Source organism: Talpa occidentalis, unplaced genomic scaffold (genome assembly GCF_014898055.3).
Source record: "Talpa occidentalis isolate TD23 unplaced genomic scaffold, MPIMG_talOcc4v2.1, whole genome shotgun sequence".
NCBI lineage: Eukaryota > Metazoa > Chordata > Mammalia > Eulipotyphla > Talpidae > Talpa > Talpa occidentalis.
In genome coordinates this window covers 32604579-32626388 of record NW_026555331.1, presented here as the reverse complement: position 1 = coordinate 32626388, position 21810 = coordinate 32604579, and the positions used below count along the sequence as shown (strand labels likewise).

General features: G+C 40.6%; 1 protein-coding gene across 2 annotated transcripts in view; it reads left to right on the top strand.

Annotated features, from left to right (window-relative positions):
- MATN2 (matrilin 2) overlaps nucleotides 1–21810 on the top strand; it is a 120595-nt gene that overhangs the window by 64093 nt on the left and 34692 nt on the right. For both annotated transcript variants that reach the window (XM_037503630.2, XM_037503622.2), the window contains exons 6-7: nucleotides 11218–11340; nucleotides 18774–18896. In XM_037503630.2, coding sequence (XP_037359527.1) covers nucleotides 11218–11340; nucleotides 18774–18896 — 246 coding nt within the window. The remainder of the gene's footprint in view (nucleotides 1–11217; nucleotides 11341–18773; nucleotides 18897–21810) is intronic.

Below are 21810 nucleotides of genomic sequence, written 5' to 3'. Positions count from 1 at the left end.
TTTTGCACCCAGAATTTAACATTTCCCAACACACCTTATTTCTTAACTAAGGATAGAGAAGGAAGAAGCAACAAAACAAAAATTGTAGGTGGTGGCCTGCTCTCTACAGGTGAGTGATGAGAATATCGTGAGTTGGTTTGCTTTCACACACAGATAGGGATGAAAACCATGCCCATCCAAGGTCCACAAATGGAATGGGTCCCCTGAAACTTAAAGCTTTTTGTTTTTCTTAATCTGTGGGTGGCAACCATGGTAGATGGCAGGGCACCATGCCCACCCATTCTGACAAAAAAGAAACCAGTATGTAAATATCAATTGTTATTATTTTTGCTTCTTTAATTTTTATTATGTAGCTAGTATACTTTCACTGAGGAACTTAAATGGATGAGAAAAATCACTATTATTGGTTTGTTTTGTTTTCGGCAAGACTTTTCCCACTATAGCCATCTACTCCAAAATATTTTGCTAGTAATTAACAAAATGAGGTCATACCATTTTGTTTTACATATGATGTTTTCCCTTACCAGTGATTAAATGGTTAGAAACTTTGAAGGCTGTTGGGTTATAAGAAAATCAGACCATAGCGAGTGAGACCAGTGAATGAGCTTCAGGAAACAGAGCCAGAATGTCTCGTTGATTAGGGTGAGGAAAGGAGGAGGGAGAGCCCAGAGCTGGTATGGATGACAGGGAGTCAAGGGGTAGGGAAAATAGGAGGCCATGGCTGGGGCAGGAGCTCTGCCTTGGCCTTTGGGAAACTGGTGGGCAGTGAGGAACCCAATACCCTCTGAGTATTGCCAAATAATTGCCTAATTGTTCCTGGGTAGCAGAGAACTTTTTTGTTCCTAATGGTCTTGCTGTAACTTCTGGGATTCAGTATTTATTGAAGAGTGACAAGCATGCGAGTCAATGCTGTGGTTGCCAGGGAGCTGTTGTGTGCTGTGTTTATTAGAGATGACATTTCTCTCACTGCTGTCATCAGCATGGAGGAATGTTTGCCTTTCCTTAGAGTGGTCAGAGTGTGGGTGGGGGTCCTAAGAAGAAGAACAAGAAAATGGGAGAGACTGTGTGACCCAGGCCTCATCCTCCAGAGGTTCCTATCATTGTCCTTCAAGCAAGAACCTGATCTGTTGGAGGCTGGGGTGAGATGGTTAAGAGGTGGTGGGCTTTTGTTACCAATTGCTTTGCTTACAGAGATGGAACAAATTCTCAAAAGGTCAGTTGTTCAGTGGGGCTGTGCTGAGTGCAAAACAAATGACAGAGACTACAGAAGCTATAAAAGGACAGAGAAGAGGGTCATCCTAATGACTAAAGGTGAAAAATCTGTGTTCAAAGGTAGCATGGCAGCTGGACAAAGTTCTAAGGCCAGGGGAGATGGGAGGGACAGTGATAGTGTGGAGGAAGCAGTGCTGTCCAGCTTAAGGGCTGAGGCTGGGCTGGGAGGAGGAGGCCTTACTCCTGGGAGCTGGTAGATCAGGAACACAGTCCCAGTGAGAACTCCAAAGTGAAAGCTAAATAAGCAGCCTAACCTGAATATACTCCAAAGATGGAGACTCCAGGTATGAGACACAGAAAAAAAAAAAAAATTGAGAGGAGAAACCTAGAAGCATATCATTACTACCTGGCCTGTGTGGCCTGTGTGTAAAATGGGCAGGGAATGTTAAAAATATGGTGATCCTAAATCCTAGATAATCCAAAATGATCTCAGTTTATGCCTGTTGGCTCAATTCTCAGCACTTTTACTTTCAAAGAATTTCCAGTCTGAATGATAAATTATGTGATTGCTCTAGCTAGAGCCAGCCACCTTGACATGAACAGTTGAGGAGACTGGCTCTTGGAACAGAGACGTCCTACAGGTGTGAAGTAGGTAGGAGATGAAGTTGAAGACTTCAGGCTGAACCAGGCTGTTTGGGACATTGAAAATCAGACCGAAGTGTCTGGACTTTATCTCTAAAAAAGAGGCACTGAGGGTTTTATAATTGGGGGGTGAAAAATACAAAACCTCAGTTTAGGAATCTTAATCTCATGGTGAACTGCAGGATGGGATCCAGGAGAAAGGTGGTGGGGCGATGGAAATATCAGTTAGGAGTTGATGGTAATCCTCAGGTGGGAAGTGATGGAATTGGGATTTGGGTAGCAAGTGAAAGACTGGAGAGGGAAAGAGGGTGGGATGAAAGAAAGTATGGTAAATAACAGGGAGAAGGAAAAGTCAGAAGTGGCTCCATGACTTAGAGTGATAGCAATAGTGAAAGAAGTAAGAGTGATTGGAACAGATTCTAGAAAAGATAATGAGGTTTTCAACAAAGTGAGTTTGAAGTTAAGGTGGCACACCAGAAAAGACATGTTAAAAGGGAGCAGAAAACAGCACTAACTTAAAAAAGGAGCTTCAGCAGGAAGCAACCTGGTCCATCTCTTTCTAAATTTTAATGTTCTTGTATTTTGCACTTTAAATATTTATTTGTGTGTTTCCTTGTTTTGAAGGTGTCTGGACCTTCAATATGGTAAGACCTAGGTTCAAATCCCAGTTCTGCCACTTGCTAGTCACATGTGCTTGAGCAAGTCATTTCATTTCATTTCTGAGCCCTGGTTTTCTCATCTATGATGTGGACTTATAATACCGGCATGAAAGGATTTTGTGGGTTTAAATAATCATTGTCATCATTTTCTGGATATCATGAAGTGCGGAGTGAGGAAAGAGGGACAGCCTGAGCCTCCAGTTGTAGCCACATGTCGGGAACTGAAGGGAGAATCAGGAGCAAGAAAAATATCCATGAATAACAGCCTAAGGTGGTAAGATGTAGAGTGGGAGACAATCAGGAAAGCCATGAAATATGGTGGAAAAGAGAATTTCTAGTCAGAAATTCTTGTTCCAGCAAGGCCAAAAGGAATAGGACTTAGAGAAAAAGCCACCAAAATCAGTGTTGAGTCATTGATTCATCTCAGCAAACATTTTAGAGCTGCCTGCCTGGTACCGCTGGGCATTAGGGATGCAAAGATGACCAGGAGACGACTGATAATGATCAAGAGGCGAGCTGTAAAGGGTGGATTTCCAGGGGTAGGAGTTGGTGGTGAGAAAATGGGGACAGCAAGTCAAAACTATTCGTTCAGAGAAGTTTGGTAGATTCATCATGCCCAGCTACTGCTGAATGGAGGCCACAGGTTTTTCCATAGCGTTGGTTCTAGTACAGTGACTCATCCTAGAGTTACAGCAGCAACATTTTTAGATCAATTCTTAGCAGACTCAGCCCTTTTAGACAACATTCCCATGCTGTGAGTCAGTGGAACACTACATTCAGGTGCCACAGTCCCCCCCACCCCCCGCGCCCCAATTGCTGATTTCACTCTGGCAGTGTGGGGCTTCCGTCCCCACTCAGCTGATCCAGGGAGGGTCATGACTCAGGTCCTGCTTTTGCCTGAGTTGAGACTAAATTAAAACTCTGTTCATTTCCATCCTAAACTCTACATATTTCAAACACCATTTATGTCTATTTTTGAGGGTGAGTTTTCTGCTGTACTGTTCACCTAGTTTACTGACCTCCTTTTCTTTCAGAGCAGCTTTGGTCCTGTTTGCCTCTTATCTGCCTGAGCAGATTGTAAACCTTTAAGGACCGAGGCCAGTTGTGCTTTCGTCCTTCACAGAATGGATCTGCTATGTTTTCCTTTCTTTCTTTTTTCAAGAATTATTTATTTATGCATACAAGAACTGGAGTACAGGCCAGAGGTGTGGATGATGAGAGGATTCACCAGAGACAGAGTGGGGAACAGAACAGGCAGATTGACTGAAATACACTGCTGAGGGGAGCAGCGGGCAAGTCAGGGGAGGTTGCTCCCTGGCTGACCGGGGGATCAAACTCGTGCTGCAGTGGCTATAGATTGCATCATAGGTTGTGTCTTAACCCCTTGCACCACCAGGGAGGCCCCTTTCTTTTTTTCGATAAACATTGCTTGATGTCTAAAAACTATGGGAATCCTTTCCTTCCTCCACTAACCATCATTTCCTTAAACAGATTCTCTGGTTTACTCTCCTGTCCTCCCTTTATCCCCCCAAAGTCCCTGTGCTTTGGAGTCAAGAACTAATGTGCCTCTTTACTTACTTTTTAATTTTTAAAAAAATATTAATTTATGCACACAAGAACTGGGGTGTAGATAGCCAGAGATGCAGAGGTGAGAGGACTCACCAGAGACAGAGTGGGGAGCAGAACAGGTGGATCTAATGAAATACACTGCTGAGAGGAGCAGTGGGCAAGACAGGAGAGGTTTGCTGCGACGTTTGGGTTAACTCCCTGGCCGGGGATGGAACTCAGGCACAGTGGCTGGCCATAGCTTGATAGAGCTGAGACTTAATCCCTCCGCCACCAGGGAGGCCCCTACTTTTTTTAATTTTTTACTAACCCTATTTTTATCCCTACCACCATGCTTTATACCTGTTTGATCCTTTCTCCTTCCCCTCTTCTTCGCCTCAGAACCTCATTTTGTTTATGAGTGTGCAATGGTTTATGATTATTTTGCTTTGTCAATTCAGCTACTATGTTTTCTTCTTGTACTCAAATATCAAATATTTGTCTATATTTTTCTAACTTGCTTTACTGTCCATAATTCCCTTGAGTTCCTTCCACTTTGCTGTAAATGGTAACATTTCATCTTTTCTTATAGAAAATTTAACCTCAACTGATTAGGGAGGCAGAGTGATGAAAGCCATAAATATTTATTGAACGTTATTAAATCCGAAGATGAGTTTGAAACAGTTTACATATAATTGCAATGACCCTGTGAGATAGGTACTATCATTATCCACATTTTGTATGTCTCTTAAGATCTGTTTCAGTGATCGCCTCTGTAGATTGAGGAAAGTAACACCCACCTGAAATGATTGTTGTGAGAGTTAGATGAGCTAATATATGTAAAATGCATACAACATGTGTTAATTGATGCCGAGTTTTTATATCCTTCATGGATTGTTGTCTTTTTTCTGAATGTGTGCCTTCAGTGATATGTCAACGGTATGCAGTACATTTTAAAAATTACCTTGATGATCCAGACTCAGAATGATGGTGGCACATAGAATGATGGTGGCACATAGCACTGCCTTACAGTTGCCTTCAAAATTTTTCTCCTATATTCTTCTGTATCTATTACCTTCAATGAGGAAAGGATGGTTGATGTCTAAGCTGAGAAGGGATGGGAGGATTGATTGAAAAGTCAGATTTTAACGTATCAACTAACTCCTCATGTTTGAAGTATGATCTACTTCTTCTATATTGTCCATTTCTCCCTGTGTTAGTTTCCTAGGGTTGCTACAACAAAATATTACTGAGTGAGTTTCTGGAACAGCAGAAATATGTTTCTCACAATTCTAGTGGCTAGAAGTCCAAGATCAAGGGTGTCAGTCGAGTTGATTTCTTCTCATGTCATTCTGTTCTTGGCCTGTCCACTGCCTCCATGTGGCCACTCTTCTGTGGGAGAGCATCCTTATGCCTCTTTGTAGGTCCAGATTTTCTCTGATAAGGACAACAGTCAGATTGGATTAGGTTCCACTCTTGGAACAACCTTGTCTTTATCGCCTTTTTAAATCACCAAATATAGCCACATTCTCACCAAGTGGGGATAAGGCACTTCAACAGATAATTTTGGATATTTTCACCCAGAACATTCCCCTACTACTATCAAAATCAATAAGCTATCAAAATCCTGCTTATAAAAATCAAGTTGTGCCCGGAGAAAGAGGTTTCGTGAGTCTGATGGTGTGAGTCTCCTATATACTGAGCAAATAAATTGATTCTCCTGTTTCTCTAATGATGAATGTATTTCTTCTTACTCTGTCATCAACAAACTTTAAAACCCAAAAACTCCTCTTTAAAATATACTGTTTCTACTAATGCTCTTCCCTTACACACTATTCCTGCTGAAGAAAACTTTGAAATGTGACCAGATTGTAAAGCAGAGTCTGTCGATCTTGGACTCTATTACGTTGTGCCAAAGTATCATTCATCCTTGGAGACAGCTGAGCGATTTCTCATGCATTGGGCAGACTGTACGTGGCAAGACTGGCTTCCGACTTTGAGATCTTACCTCTTTGTGATCTAGAAAGCCAAAGAACTATAGCCAGGGTATTACTCATTCTTTTTGTAATGGAGAGTATAGACACTTCAGGCAAGCAACTAAGAAAAGTTATTGTTGAAGCAGATGAGTTGAAAAACAGAGGCATCTCTGAGTTACACAAGTGTCTCCTCTATACATCTGTCCACTAACTTTGGTCTCTCTTTTTACAAGTACAATTTTGCAACCAAGGAAGTTATGCAAAGAACCCAAAACATGCAGCAAAGGATGTCAGAGTTGAATGGACTGAGAACTCTGTTGACCTTTCAAAATTTTTAAGTTCACTTTCCTGGATGTGGGCTTCTCCAAATCACTTGCTGTCTCTGGAGGCTGGCAGGGACCTGGCAGGTAGTCTTCAAGTCAAGGTGGGATTTGATACATTGGGGTTTTACTAGCCAGGATCTTGGGGTCCGGGAATGCCTGACACCTTCCTTGCCAGTCTTTCCTCTTCCCTTCACTTCCCTAGAGCGCTATGCACACACACACACACACACACACACACACACACACAAAACCCGGCACAAGAATTGAAGTGCAGGGGACCCTCTCATTGGCCAATTTGATAGACAATGTCATCAAAAGAAAGGAATCACAAAAAACTGTATATGGAAACCTACCTAAACCATTTTATTTTCATTGAAATTGCATAAATGTACTTTTAATAAAAATTACTCTTAATTGCATTTTCCAAAATTGTTAATTTTAGTTTCATTTGGAAAAAAATGTTTTTTTAAAAAATATTTCTTGTGTAAACCAAACCCATAATGTGTTGTGTATGATTTCTAATTCTGGTTCCTTTAAATTGGAACAAGAATTTGAAACCTTCTCTAAGGCAATTTATGGATAGAATCTTTGTAAATTTTTAATGAAAATTTCCCCAATCTTTTTTTTTAAAGATTTATTTTTATTTATTTATGCATATAAGAACTGGGGTATGGGCCAGAGGTGCAGGGGGGCTGGGGTGTGAGAGGATTCACCAGGGACAGAGTTGGGAGCAGAAAAGGCAGATTTTACTGAAATACACTGCTAACAGGAGAAGACAGAAGTCTGCTGCCCTATATGGGTAGCTCCCTGGCCAGGAAGAGAACTCATGTTGTAGTGGCTGGTGATAGCTTGATAGTGGTGAGACTTAACCCCTTGTGCCACCAGGGAGACCCCAGAAAATTTCCCCAATCTTTTAAACTTGTTTTATCCATGCCTGATTCTTAGCAGTTTTGGTTAGCAAAATACCTTCAATCTCTAAAACTCTTTTGACTTTTTTATTAAAAAAAAAAAAAACTCACTTTGGTTTAATGTTTATACTTCATTGGTTTTTTAAAAAATTAGTGTTTTAATACTTATAAGAGTACTATTTGGCACTTAGTGTAAATGCCATTTATGTAAGTACTTGAACAAATGGCATATATAGGTTTGGAAACAAAACTTGCTTTTAACAGCAGTGCTCAAATTTTAATGTACATCAGTCACCCAAAGGGCTTGTTAGAACACATATTCCTGGGCCTCACATCCTGAATTTCTAATTCAGTCGGTCTGAGGTGGAGCTCCAGAATTTGCATTACTAAGTTCTCAAGTGATGATTGATGAGGTGGTTCACAGACAACACTTTGAGAACCAATGCTTTAGAAATATATAATCTGTCAATGGGAAAAGTACACTGCTGTTCTAGAACTCAGGTGTTCTACCAAGCCTGCTTTATAAACAGAGTGCCCAGATGGTATGAGAAAAGCACACAGGTGACCCACAGCACTGGCCCTCTGACAGGCCAAAGTGTTTTCGTGTTCTCCGTATCAGGTCCCATCTTTTCAGAGAGAATGAAAAGCACTGATTGATCAGGAATTAGTTATGTGGAGGTCAATTAAAAGAGCTTCTTCTTCACAACGTTATTAATGTCTGATCCAGTATCAGATATTCTGTTCTACAACATTCTGGAAAAAGGAATTTGGAATATATATATATGCCTAAGCAAAGCCTCCAACCTCTCTCTGGCCTCATATGGGGCCAACATACTCAGGGTCTCTCTAAGGGACAGAGATGACTGAGCTTAGCTTTATACCCCATAGAGGGCAAGAGGAAATTCAAGAGAGAAGAAGTCAAATCCGAGTTTCTATATTTTAGGATAGTTACCTGCCTGCTCATCACTGTTATACTCTCAGTGTCCTAGAAATTGAAAGTCAGATTAGCAGGTTCTTTCTTTGGAGGGGATACTAAGAAGTGGGTGACTAGAGACAAGACTGGCTGACAGATGGTCGACAACCATGCAGAGGCTGGAGATTTTCATGATGGCAGCTCAGGTCCAGCATGAAGAGGGTAGAGGTGGGGAGTGCCAAGTGCTTAAGCAACAGTGGGTCACAGCATGGCCAACTCCTTGTCACATAGACAGGGGCACAGGCCAGGGCTCGGTATGCTTGATCTCAGTATCCTCTGTGCCCCCAGTTATTTATTTAATGATCTGTTGCTTCTTGAAAGGTAAGCAGTGAACTTCTGAAGGATTTGGTGCCAGTTCAGTATTCATGTTATGACTCAACTGCAGTAACTAGCTAATACCCCACAACATCCACATCCCAGGGCTAAGGAGAGCCCTGTCCTACTTTGACAGTTTGTGCATTAAACCCATAGATATTAGGTGCTATTTAGGAAGCGGTGAAGTTATAAAAATTATAACTCTTTAGGGCGGTGAAGTTATAAAAATTATACCTTACAGAGAAACTTAATGAAGACTGAGAGCAAAGAAATAAGCAAAATGCTGGCAATTACCCTTTAAAAAATCTTTAATTTTTCCCTTTACATCTTTTCATTATTATGTTAACTGTCATTATCTTCTCCATGCACAGCTTTGCCTTGTTAGAAATTGTCCATATGTGTTAATTTTGCAGATTCTATTTCCTTGGTATGATTTAGTAGTTTTCTATGTTAAAATAACCGAAAACATTGTTCTTTAAAATAAATAAGTATATAACACATATAAATATAAAAAATAACAAATGATTTATAGATCTCTTTCTGTAATCAGAAACGCAAAACAGGAGAGATCTGCTGTGCCCTATGTGGGTTAGCTCCCTGGCCGGGGATTAAACTCAGAACTCAGGCCGTCCTTGTGGGCCATCAGACTTAAACCCTAGTCCACCAGGGAGAACTCAAACTCAGCCTAATCCCTCTTTTTCTCTTGCTCACCTCTAAATCAACAGGAATCCTATTTGCCCCACCTTCAATATATTCCCAGTGTATTCTCAGGGCTACCATAACACGTGTACCAAACACAAGGTGACTTCAAACAACAGAAATGTATTGCCTCATGGTTCTGGGCACCAGACATGACCCCCTCCCTCTGATGCCTGTAGCGGTTGGTCCTCAGTATTCCTGAGCTGGCTGCTGCCTTACTCTGACCTGTTGCCACATGGTGTTCCCCCTGTGTGTCTGTGTCCTCACACAACGTTTTCCTCCTATCGAAGGACACCAGTCATATTGGACTAAGGCCCAGCCTAATGACCTCAGCTTCACCTGATTACTTCTGCAAAAAGTAAAACAAGGGGTTGGGAATTGTATGGGGACTATAACCATGATGAAAATGCATACATTGTGCAAAAATGAAAAATGATGTAAAAATATATAAAATAAAAAATATAATAATAATTAAATAAATTTATTTTCTTAAAAATAACTATTTGAGCTGAGCATTTTATATATATATATATATATATGTAATTATGTGAGAAAAAAAACAAACATTTACTTTTATAAGTTAAAAAAAAGGTATTTCTAAACAAGGTCACATTCTCAGGTACCTGGATTGACTTCAGCCTATCTTTTGGGAGGACAAAATTCAATCCAGAACAGCACTCTCCCCATACCCCCATTCTGGTTTAAGCCTCTATGGTTCCTTTTTAGGATTATTGTCATACCCTCCTAGGTGGCTAGCCACTACCACATTTACCCTCTATGGTCTATTCTTACCTCCTCTGTTCAGAACCCTCCAGTGACTCCCAGGATACTCATAGTAAGAGCCAAAGTCCTTGCCATGGTCACAGCCCCTGTTTGTCTGCACCCTTCTCATCTCACACCACCCTCTCTCTGCTCTGGTCACCCCCATGTCTCTGCTGACACAGAGCACACAAGGCCCATTAAAGCCTCCTGGTCTTGCACTTGCTCTTCCTTTTTCTAGGGATGCTCCATCCCAGATAACCTCATGGACTTTCCACGAATTTCTATTTCATCGCACCTCCCTATCCACAGCCTCACAGTCTGTGTTCCTTGTTGCCATTTTATTTCTCTGCAGAACATGCTCTACCTTCTAAGAGACTATATACTTACTTGTCTTATTTTCTTGCCCATCACCATCCAAATGTAAGTTCCTCGAGGGTTGGAATTTTTGTCTGTTTTGTTGTTTGTTCTGTTCTTAGTGCCTAAATCAGGGCCTGACCCAGAGTAGATGCTCAGTAAATATCTGTGGAATATTTCCCATAAATTTACTAAGCCATTTATCCTTATAAAATATTCATCTTATTTTCCTGAATATTTTTGTCACCTAAGTAAAATCACTGTGCATGTAGTTAATTTTCCCTTTCTTCCCCATTTATTTCTTTGGGTCACATTTCCAGGGTGAGAATTGTCAAATTTCTTTCCAAAAGGATTTTATCAATTTATAATACCACCCACCATTAATGACTCTCTTTGCATGCTGCCTTACACCAGTGGGTTTTATCTTAGCTTTATTTTTGTAGCTTATTAGGTGTTCTTTGTGATGGTTTTGATTTGTATTTCTTTAACTTTTAAGTATAATTGTTCATATGTTCTGTAATTTAACTTCTGAAATAAATAAATCTGGATTACTGGCTGGCTGGTTTCCTTCCTCTCTCTTGCCTGCCTTCCTTCCTTCCTTCCTTCCTTCCTTCCTTCCTTCCTTCCTTCCTTCCTTCCTTCCTTCCTTCCTTCCTTCCTCCCTTTCGCCCTTCCTCTTTCCTTCTTTTCTTCCTTCCTTTTGTGGAAAATAGGCCTTGGATTCATGTTTATTTATCCATACTCCTTTGGGGGCAACAATATTAATGCATATTTATATTTGTTATAAATATGCTTCCATTTCACCTGTGTTTGCAGTTCTACTTAAATTCTGTGTTTTTTTCTCTACAGCTGTGGACTACTGTGCCTTAGAAAACCACGGATGTGAGCATGAATGTGTAAATGCTGACAACTCCTACTTTTGCCAGTGCCCTAACGGATTTGCTCTTAATGCAGATAAAAAGACATGCACAAGTAAGTTATGTGCAAAATAAAAACAAAAGCAAACATCTGTTGCTATTGCTATGAGTAGTGTGGCCAGGGGAATTTTCCAACATAGATTAGTATATGATTATGTGTAGGGATCTAGTACTTTCTGTCCCTATTCCTCCTTTGTCAGACCTTCCTTAACCAGCCCTAATACTATGGCCCACTCTACCTCAGCATCAGCCTCGAGGCAGTTCACGAAGGTGTCTTTGATCAGCAACATCCATGGGTGTGTTCTTCCTACATCTGCCACACGTACTGATGATCTGACCATTTCCCTTCGTGCTGGCTCAGCCTCTGTGACCATCAGTATTAACAGGGCTTAGGAAGGAAATTTTTTCATTGAGGCTTTGTGGCTTGTAGGTTTCAGCTAGATTCCACGCAAGTACAGGAAAACTGCTGAGCCAAAAGGAGTTAAATGTGTTTGCTCCCAGGTAGGAAGGGTGAGAGGAGGGAGGATGGTTTGCAGATTGCTGTTCATATTTTGTTTGAGCTACTCCATTTTATTTGATTTGAATTGAATACAATACAAGTCAGAAACTATTTGATCTCCCCAAATCAGACCATACAAATCTACAAAGTAAAAGTGATCATTAGTTTTATAAACAGATTCCAAATGCATTCCTTTAAATGTAAAGGAATGTCAGAACATACAAGGAGTAATGTATAGATCGATAACTTCCCACAGAGTGGTTCCCTGGGCAGAAATTTGTTTTTAAAGTATTAGCATTTTTTTTTTAAAAGATTTATTTATTCATGCATACAAGAGCTGGGGCACAGGCCAGCGCTGCAGGGGATGAGAGGATTCACCAGAGACAGAGTGGGGAACAGAGCAGGCAGACTGACTGAAATACCCTATTAAAAGGAGCAGTGGGCGAGACAGGAGAGTTCTGCTTCGCAACATGGGGATCGAACCCATGTTGCAGAGGCTGTGGACAGCTTCATAGTGCGGTGCTCAACCCCTTGCACCACCAGGGAGTGCCAGTATTAGCATTTTTAAAAGTAGGGTTTGATGGCAATAAATAAAACATCTACACATGAATCAATCAGATAATCTGATTTCAATTCATAAAAACTTCATGCACCCATAACCTTTAAAAATATATTTATGCATAGCTAGATACACCTACACAATTTTGTAAAAAGCATCCCCAAACCTCCTGAAATGTAAAATTTTTCTTCAATCCCTAAATATGAAAAACTTACAAACATCAGAGCTGGAGTCAGGGGTGGAGTATGGAATGGTAAGTGGCACATTAATTCAAAAACACATCTGGAGCCCTAACCATGTGCCAGTGGAAATGAATAGGGCTAGGTCCTTCTTGGAAGAGGAGATATCTTGGCTGACTGTTGAAGGCACGGCTATCATTCTCCAGGCAAAGAAGGGTGAGGTGGGAGTGCTGAGATGAAAGATTTGCAAAGATACCAGACAGGCTCATAACCTCACCTGGCACATTACTGGCAGGCAGTTGTTTATTGAGAAAATAAGTGAATGAATGGATGGATGGTTTGTTCCTCGTCTCCTTTCCTGTCTGTCTGAACCATAAACCAGCAATGTGGTAATGCTGGGGAGTTGTGGTTGCTTGACTGTTGAGTCAGTTCTCATGTGCTGCCAAGAGGCAGCCTTGGCCTTAGTTCAAATCTCAGCAACTCTGCTTTTTTGCTGGGTGATCTTGGGCAAGTTATTATGCCTCAGTTTCCTCACCTGTAATAGCGATGATAATACTACCTACTTCACAGCATTTTCTTAAAGGCTGAATGAGATAATCCATATATACCACTTAGAAATTGCCTGATGCAAGTAACTTAGTATAAGGGAGGATACTGGCTTCAAAGACTTTAAATGGGTATATTATTGAGCATTTTCCACATGTTCAAACTAAGCTTTTGAGTGCATAAACAATTCCAGACTTGGCCACAGCTTCCATTGGAGGCTGCTGGGGGACACAAGCCACACAGAACAGCTCAGTCACCATGCAAGGGACATATGACTACAATGGCCACAGTGAGATGTAGACAAGACCCACAGCAGGAGTTAGGAAAGGAGAAGACCACTTATACTAGAACAGGTGGGGATGGCATTGCCTCCCAGGTTGAGTCCTGGAGGAAAACACTTGACCTGTCCAGTCTTCTTCCTGCCTCTATGGAGCTCCCTTCCTGGCTGGAGTCACCTGTTCAGTGCCAGCTCCAGTTTCCAGAGCCTCACTATTGCCCCCATAGTATGGTTTAGCATGTCTCCTATCCCAGAATCTCTTGGGACATGGAAAGTTACAAACCCCAGTGTAGTGCAGCAAGAAGACCAAGGAAGAAGATACTGCCATGTAGGGAGACTGGAAGAGGAGGTCTGGCTGGGAGTCAGGGGAGGTACTGATCCAGCAGTGAGTTATTCCCAACAGTTCAGGTGTCTCTGGGCCTTGTCTGAGTCAAGACCTGTGTCTGGGTCAAGACCCAGAGGTGGGCTTATCGAACATGTGGGCAAGGAGTGGTGGGCAACCACAGGGATCTGGGCCAACAGCATCAGGGAGATAGGTTCCCCAGAGGAAGGGCTCCTTCCCACCATGCATAGAGGCAGGGCAAAGAGCCAGACCTGGGTGGGGACTGCCAGAGAAAGGAGACTCCTCCAGTGCTTGGAAAGCTATGAGTAGGAAATGAGGCAAAAGCTGGATTGTAAGAACTGGGTCACTTGGGAGTGCGCCACATGTGTGACAGCGACAAGAGCAAGAATTGGAAGCTAGGGGGCTACAATGATAGAAACACAGGATGGAGGTGGAAGCCCAAAATCCAGTCATTAAGGAGGCATCACATCAGTTTCCAGCCAAGTCAGCTTGGTTGCTGCTGCTTGTTAAGAGATTTTTTTTTAATTGTTGCGAAAGACTCTATCATTAAAACAAAAGACATCCTACTGAGTGGGAGAAAATATTTGCACATCACACTAACATCCAAGATGTATAAAGAACTCATAAAACTCAACAACAAGAAAACAACCCAATCAAAAAAAAAAATGGGAAAAAAATCTGGATAGACTCTTCGCCAAAGATGATACACAGGTGGTCAACAGATACATGAGAAAATACTCATGTAACACTCACTTATTATCAGAAAGATGCAAATTAAAACCACAATGAGATATTACCTCACACTTGTGAGAATGGTCCACATCAAAAAGACCAGCAATGGGCCTCCCTGGTGGCGCAGAGGTTGAGCGCTGGATTGCGAAGCTGCCCGCAGCCTCTGCAGCGCTGGTTCGATCCTCGGCTGCTCCCCGGCCACCGGAGGAGGGTCCCACATGGCGCGCAGACCTCTCCTGCGGCCCGCTGCTCCCCTCAGCAGTGTACTTTGGTCCTTCTACCTGCTCTGCTCCCCACTCTGGCTCTGGTGAATTCTCTCACCCTCCTGCGCTTCTGACTGTACCCAGTGATTGTATAAATGAATAAAAAATAAATAAGTCTTTAAAAAAAAAAAAGACCAGCAACAACATATGTTGGCAAGGATGTAAAATAAGAGGAACCTTCTTACACTGTTAGCCCTTATGGAAAACAAGTGGAGGTTCTCAACACATTAAGAAGATATCCACCATATGATCTAGCAATTTCTTCTAGGTTATCTATCCAGGTAATATAAAAATACTAATTCAAAAAGATATATGAAGGTGAGAGAGCACACAAGGAACTATGGTGATGGGACTATAGGTGCTATAAAACTATAGTCATCACACCCTATTGCTTCTCGGCCTTTTGGCTAAGATCAAGTGTATAGTGATCACACCTGTGGGGAGAAATCGTATGTTGTCCAAAAATTAAATAAAGATCTATGCACTCCTATGTTTTTCACAGCACTATTTACACTATTTACAAGGAAACAACCAAAGTAGCCTTTACAGATGAGTGAATAAAAATATGGTATATACACATTGGACTACTACTCAGCAATAAAAAATTTCTTTCTTTTTTGGTAGTACTGACAACCACTTATTCACTTAACAAATATTTCTATAAGCCAGATGCTATTGTAGACACTGGGCATGCAAATGGAAAATGTATCAAACAAACAAACAAAAAACCTCTCTGCATTTGTGGAGCTTACATTTTACTGGAGCAAAGTAAGAGAAGAACACAGGTCTCAAAAAGAAAGGGACATTTGATCAGAGATTTGAAGGAAGTAGGTGGGAGGAGACCTCAGAGGCAGAGGAAGCATAACATTAGTTCAAAGTCCCTGAGGCAGGAAACATGAGGCCTGGCAGTGTTGAGGGACAGCAAGGAAATCCATGTGACTACAACAGAGTGAGAGAAGTGGATGTGGGCATTATGGCCCAAAAAGCATATTACCCATCCCTGTCAGTCATACATTTGCTCCACATCTCCCCAAATTCCAGCAATACCAATGAGCTCATATTGATTTCTTCATATTGAGATCCCAAACTGATTTTGTTCTGTTGCTCAATTTTGTAATTTGGATATAGGCATCTGAAGCTATACATATTGTTCCCAGAAATGTTCCTTGATAATTTTCTTCTCCAAGTTACGAGGGACTGCTCACACTGTCCTTTTCTCTATAGTTCTGCTGTTTTCCATGGCAACTAGTTTCACAATTATAAATGTGCATACTTTTTTTAATACTTTTTCTAATGACAAAGCCCCATATTCTTGTTGAAAAAAAAGCTGCATCATATAGAAATGAAATTGTGAAAGATGAAATGGTCTATAACTTTACCTTTAGAGATAACTTTTGTTATACCAATTTGCTCTATTTTTCTCATTTAAAAAAAAATGCAGTTATTTATTAGAGTTGAGCTCATATACCATAACATTAAATCATGACCATTTTCACATGTCAAAAACATTTTTTTATAATCAAAAACATTTTAATATCTGCATAATAGTCTATCATATATAGAATCACAGTTTGTTCAACAGTTTTTTTGGTTGTTCAGATTGTTTTGTGATCAGTATTCTTGCCCATAAATCTGCATTTCTGATCATTTTCTTAGGAACAAAACCTAAACTTTTTGAGTCAAAGGTTATTAACATTTTAGTTTTGTGACATATATTGCAAAATTATTTTCCAAAAATCTTTCTACTTTGTACTCTACCTCTCAAGTATTTTGAGAAAGTGATATGTTTAAATTTTTGCTAATATGCTAGAAAAAAATTTTTTCCTTATTTCATTTATCGTCTTATCATATATGATAAAATGAATTTTAAGAAAGGTGCAAGGGCAATTCATGGGGGAAAGGAAATTGTCTTCAATAAATGGTACTGCAACATATATCAAAAAAAAAAGTCCTTGACCCTTACTTTACACCACATACAGTAATTCACTTAGTTTTAGATTTAAACATAAGAGTGAAACTATAATCATTCAGAAGTAAACATAGGAAAAGTAAGTGATCATAACAAGGAAATGAGTACAAAATGATAAAAAAATTTGAACTGCATAAAGTTCTTTAAAAGGCCCCGGCCACCGGTGAGGGTCCCACAAGGCACGCAGACCTCTCCTGCTGTGCCCGCTGCTCGCCAGCAGTGTGTTTCATCAGTCTGCCTGTTCTGATCCCCGCTCTGGCTCTGGTGAATTCTCTCACCCTCCCTTGCTTCTGACTGTACCCAGTTCTTGTATGAGTAAATAAATCTTTAAAAAAAAAAAAGACACTATTACTAAAATGAATAGGCAAGAAATAGACTGGAAAAAACATTTTCAGAATATATATCCCAACAATAGATTTGTATTTAGAACATATATAAAACTCTAGTTATAAGGAGACAATGAGCCCAATGAAAATGGGCAAGAAATTTGAACAGACACTTCACCAAAGACGATACAGAGATGACAAATAGTATGTGAAAATATATTCAACAGCATTAGTCATTAGGGAAATGCAAAATAAAACCACAAGATAGTCAGCCAGAATGGTTAAAACTACCATGCTGGTAAAGAGGTGGAGCAACTAGAACTCTGATAAATTGCTTGTGGGCATGTTTAAGAAGTTAAGCATACACCTACCATATGACCCAGCCATTCTACTCCTAGATATTTACTCAAGAAAAATGAAAGCATATGTTTACACAAAGACTCATATGTGACTCTTCATAACTACTTTATTTTTGATGACCTAAAACTAGAAACAACTCAAGTCCCACCAGAAGGCCAGCAACTAAATATATTGTGCTATATCCATACAATAAAATACTCTTCTGCAGTAAAAAATAAAATATGAACATGTGTGACATGGATGAATCTGAAAATAATTATGATGATAAATAAAAGAAGCCAGATCAAAAGAAGACATGTCTAATGATTAGTATGATTAGAATGATTAGTATGATTAGAATCATATTAATGATTCTATGTATATAAAATTCTAGAATGTAAACTAAAAGATAAAAAACAAACAGAAAATACAAGCTAACTTATTTTGACAGATGGAAAATTAATGGTTATTTGGGGTCAGAGGGAGTGGGAAGGAATGAATTGGAAAAGGGCGTGAGGTAAGTAATACGTATATTATAAAATAGATTATGGGGATTGCTTTATGGGACAGACGTATGTGAAAGCTGATCAAATTGTTTATCTTAAATATATGCATTTTTCTTTTTGTCAATTATACCTCAATAAAAATAAAATTGGGAGACTATTTTATTTAAAAATGGTAATGTCGGGTCTCTCTGGTGGCACAAGCAGTTTAGACACAATCTATGAAGCTATTGGCAGCCACTGCAGCACGAGCTGGATCCCCAGCCAGGGAGCTACACACATGGTGCAGCAGATCTCTCCTGACTTACCCACTGCTCTCCTCAGCAGTGTATTTCAGTCAATCTGCCTGTTCTGTTCCCCACTCTGTCGCTGGTGAATCCTCTCATCCCCCACACCTCTGCCCTGTACCCCAGTTCTTGTATGCATAAATATATAAATATTTTAAAAATGGTAATGTCATAAAATACAAAGAGGCTATGGAAATGTTGCAGACTCTTGCTATCCAATAGGACACTCTGTGATGTTGATAAGCAACACCAAAGCCCATGTCAAAAGACCAGCAACAACAAATGTTTAAGTGGTTTGGAGTTTGACTTTGGAAAGATTTCATTGTTTTAACTGAACAAATTCAATGAAATATTCAGCTTAGCTCTCTTTTTCCAGCCTGCAATATGGCAAATGCCCATCATGTGCTTTCATTTTAGTGACTTTTACAATATCCAAGACAAGGAAAGCATCTTCCCAAATTCATTTGTTGCATATACATTTTGTTACATGGCAAGAAAGTTCTCTTGCATATCCCTAAATATGGAAATAGCTTCACCTTGATAGCATGAATAAGAAATCATGGGAATGTATCCGTTTAGGAAAAATTAAGACTGGAAATCCCTTGGTTTTTCTGTCCTAGACTTACTGTTCCATTCTTCATTATTCTCATTTTTCTTTCTCTCCAGAGATAGACTTCTGTGCCTCACCAAATCATGGATGTCAACATGAGTGTGTTAATACAGGCGATTCCTATTCCTGTCGCTGTTTGAAAGGCTTTACTCTGAATCCTGATAAGAAAACCTGCAAAAGTAAGTTGCAGTGGGTATAGGAGAAGGGTTTGTTCTGCTTAATGTCCTGCTAGTTTTCCTTTTATTTGCAACTTCTCAGCAAGGCATATTGGATACTCAACATTTGTGGTTATTAACATCATTCTGCCCTTTATTTTACCTTTTGGTTCACCTAATCCTGTGGTGGGGATAATTTAGAGTGAATGAATACAATGGTTTACTCACTGGATTCATGTAGCAAACTTGAAACTCAAGCTGAGGCTCCAGCTGTCTGAAATGAGGTGGGGGGCGGGGGAAGTTGTGCTTTCCTTCCTCTTTACCTGCCACGACATGAATTTTGGGATTTCTAGGAAGGAAAGACTGATCCTGGAGATGGGAAGGCATAGAAGTGGATTTCTTCCAGTATTACAAGATATTTGATGGCTAGTAAGGGGGAGGGGGGGAATTGCAGCTCTGTCCTCTTTGATGTGAAGATGGCAAATAGGACTTGGGGGCATCCCTGAAGCATAGATGTTGTCAGCTAGGTGATAGCAAGGATGTAGTAATTGACTCAAATGCTGGTCATTGGGTATATCAAAGGACTTGACCAGGATCTCTTTACCAGACTACCTCTGAGAGACCACAGGATGGAGGGTCCACAAGGACAGTGGTTTGTTGTCTTTGTCAGTCTTGAATCCCCAATATGTCTAAGAGTATTTGGCATATGTAGGCACAACCCAATATTTACTGAATGAATGAATGAACAGATGAATTGCCCTAAGATTTATCATCCTGGAGAAATTGCAACTATTATTTGAATTACTCAAACATGTTAGAAAAGATGGTCCTTTTAAGGCAATCAAGTGAAGTTTTTCAAAAATGTATTCCCATAGTACATACTGTGTATACTGAATTGTATTCTCCCAACAGTGTTGTTCAAAGAACTCTCTAGAGAGCCCATTTAAGGATGCATTTTCCTATCTGCTTCTCCACCCGCTCCTTCCTGATATTATACACAGTTATGTTCTGCATCATTACAGTGAATTTTCAAAGGTTTGACCATCTATCTCTTTTGAAAAGCACTGCTGGCTGTATAACTGAATCCAGACAGGTCACGTTCTACTAATAGCACATACTTATATACTTATTTTAGTATGTTAGTTCTTGTATGTTGGCAGGTGGTTGCACAGCAGATATTTTGAAACTGAGCCTCTCTTATAAGAGATAATTCCCACTCCTTCCCTGCATGTAAATCTGGAGACAGTAACTGAAGATTTTATTTGGGAGCTTTCCAAATATGAAAACAATTAGATGGAGTGCTTTCCATTAGACCACACATGCATCCAATATGTTGGAGAGTCAATTTTTCTGGCCTGGTTGCCTCCCTTTTGTGCTATTTACACCTTTTTCTAGGGATGAGTGTCGGTGACTGACTACACCCAGGGAAAACCACTTACAGGTGGACTTATGTTTATAAACCAAAAGCTCTTATATGGGGGCAAATTGAATCTAGTTCAACCCAGACACTCATGATGGTTGCAAGCTTCATTGTGTGTTCCTAAGGGAGGGAAAAGGAAACAAGTTAGTCATGTGGCCACCTGTGAAGGGGAATTTGCTTGAAGTTCTGAATCTCTTATCCATCATCTGTGATTCCCTCCACATCCTGCCTGGAGAGGCACTGGAATCAGGAAGGTCCCAGGCAGTAGTTTGACAAATCAACCTACAGATGGGTCTGTTGCAGGCTGTGGTCCAGTCCAGTATCTGTACCACTTAGTCATATATATATTCAATGATTATAGCCCTATTCCCTCTTTAGCTAGGTGCCCTACTTTTTTATCCCCCCAAAATGCAATTTTTTCCTAAAATCCATTGTCCTCATCAGCCCTTCTCCCAACACCCTGCCTCATCATTACATTTTCCATTGTGTTCACTTGCAAGCCCAGCCCCGGGTTCCTGAGGTCAGCCTCTAAGAGCTGCCCCTGACTTAATGTTTGCACTCAGTCCATTATGGCAGACAGCTGTTCATGGAAGTAAGCGCTCATTGTCTCTCTGGAGCATTACGTGGAAGAGAGAAACAAAGAAACTTGGTTTAAAATCTGGTGTTTGTTACTAGGAGTCTGAGGATCTTGAATGATCTCGAGAGCATTACAAATCCTCAACTCAGGGTACAGTCATTTACATTTAATAGCCAGTTGATGGATGTGGACTATTTTCAAATCTAATAAGTAGTCTTTTTAAAAAGAAATTTGATGTCATCCACTTAAAGTGGGAATAAAAAGTGCAAGGCAGAATCCTACTGAAGAAAAGACTCTTGGCCAGGATTTGTTCTTCCTCCTAATCCAGGCACAGTTTTTCCTTCTGGAAAGTGCTGTCATCGATGTAAAGCATAAATTATTAAGGCGCCGGTGCAAGCACAGAAACTGGGATGGGCCTGGCTGCCTAGGTGGGGCCCCAGGGTAGAATCAGATGTGAGTGTGACCCTGTGGGCGTGACCCTGTGTTCGCTCCAGGATTGCTCATGCTGGCACCAGGTCTGGTGCTCCCTGTAGCAGGAGACAAGTCACTCTGCAGAGCCGGGGTGGGGCTGAGCCAGTAGACGTGAGGTCCAGTCTTGGCAGTGTCTCTCAAATGGACTGTGTGACCTTGGATGGACTGCTTTACTTCTCTGGGTCAGGATTTCCTGGACGATCCCTGGACGATCTCTTCCTGCTTCAACATTTTGTAGCCTGTACAGTTTTTGTGAAACTTACAATCTGTGCCACTCAATTGGCATTGTAATTTACTGTCTGGAGTTCACTTATCTTTCCCATTTTTTTCATCTTACTTTCTCTGTGAGGTCTCCACTCTTTTGTAAGTTGATACACAGAGGTGCTGTTTCATTTGTTATCTGACAGTTCTGCCTTCTGACCTTGAAAGGGGTTACTGGATACTCTGGGCCTTACCATATGAAGTTACAT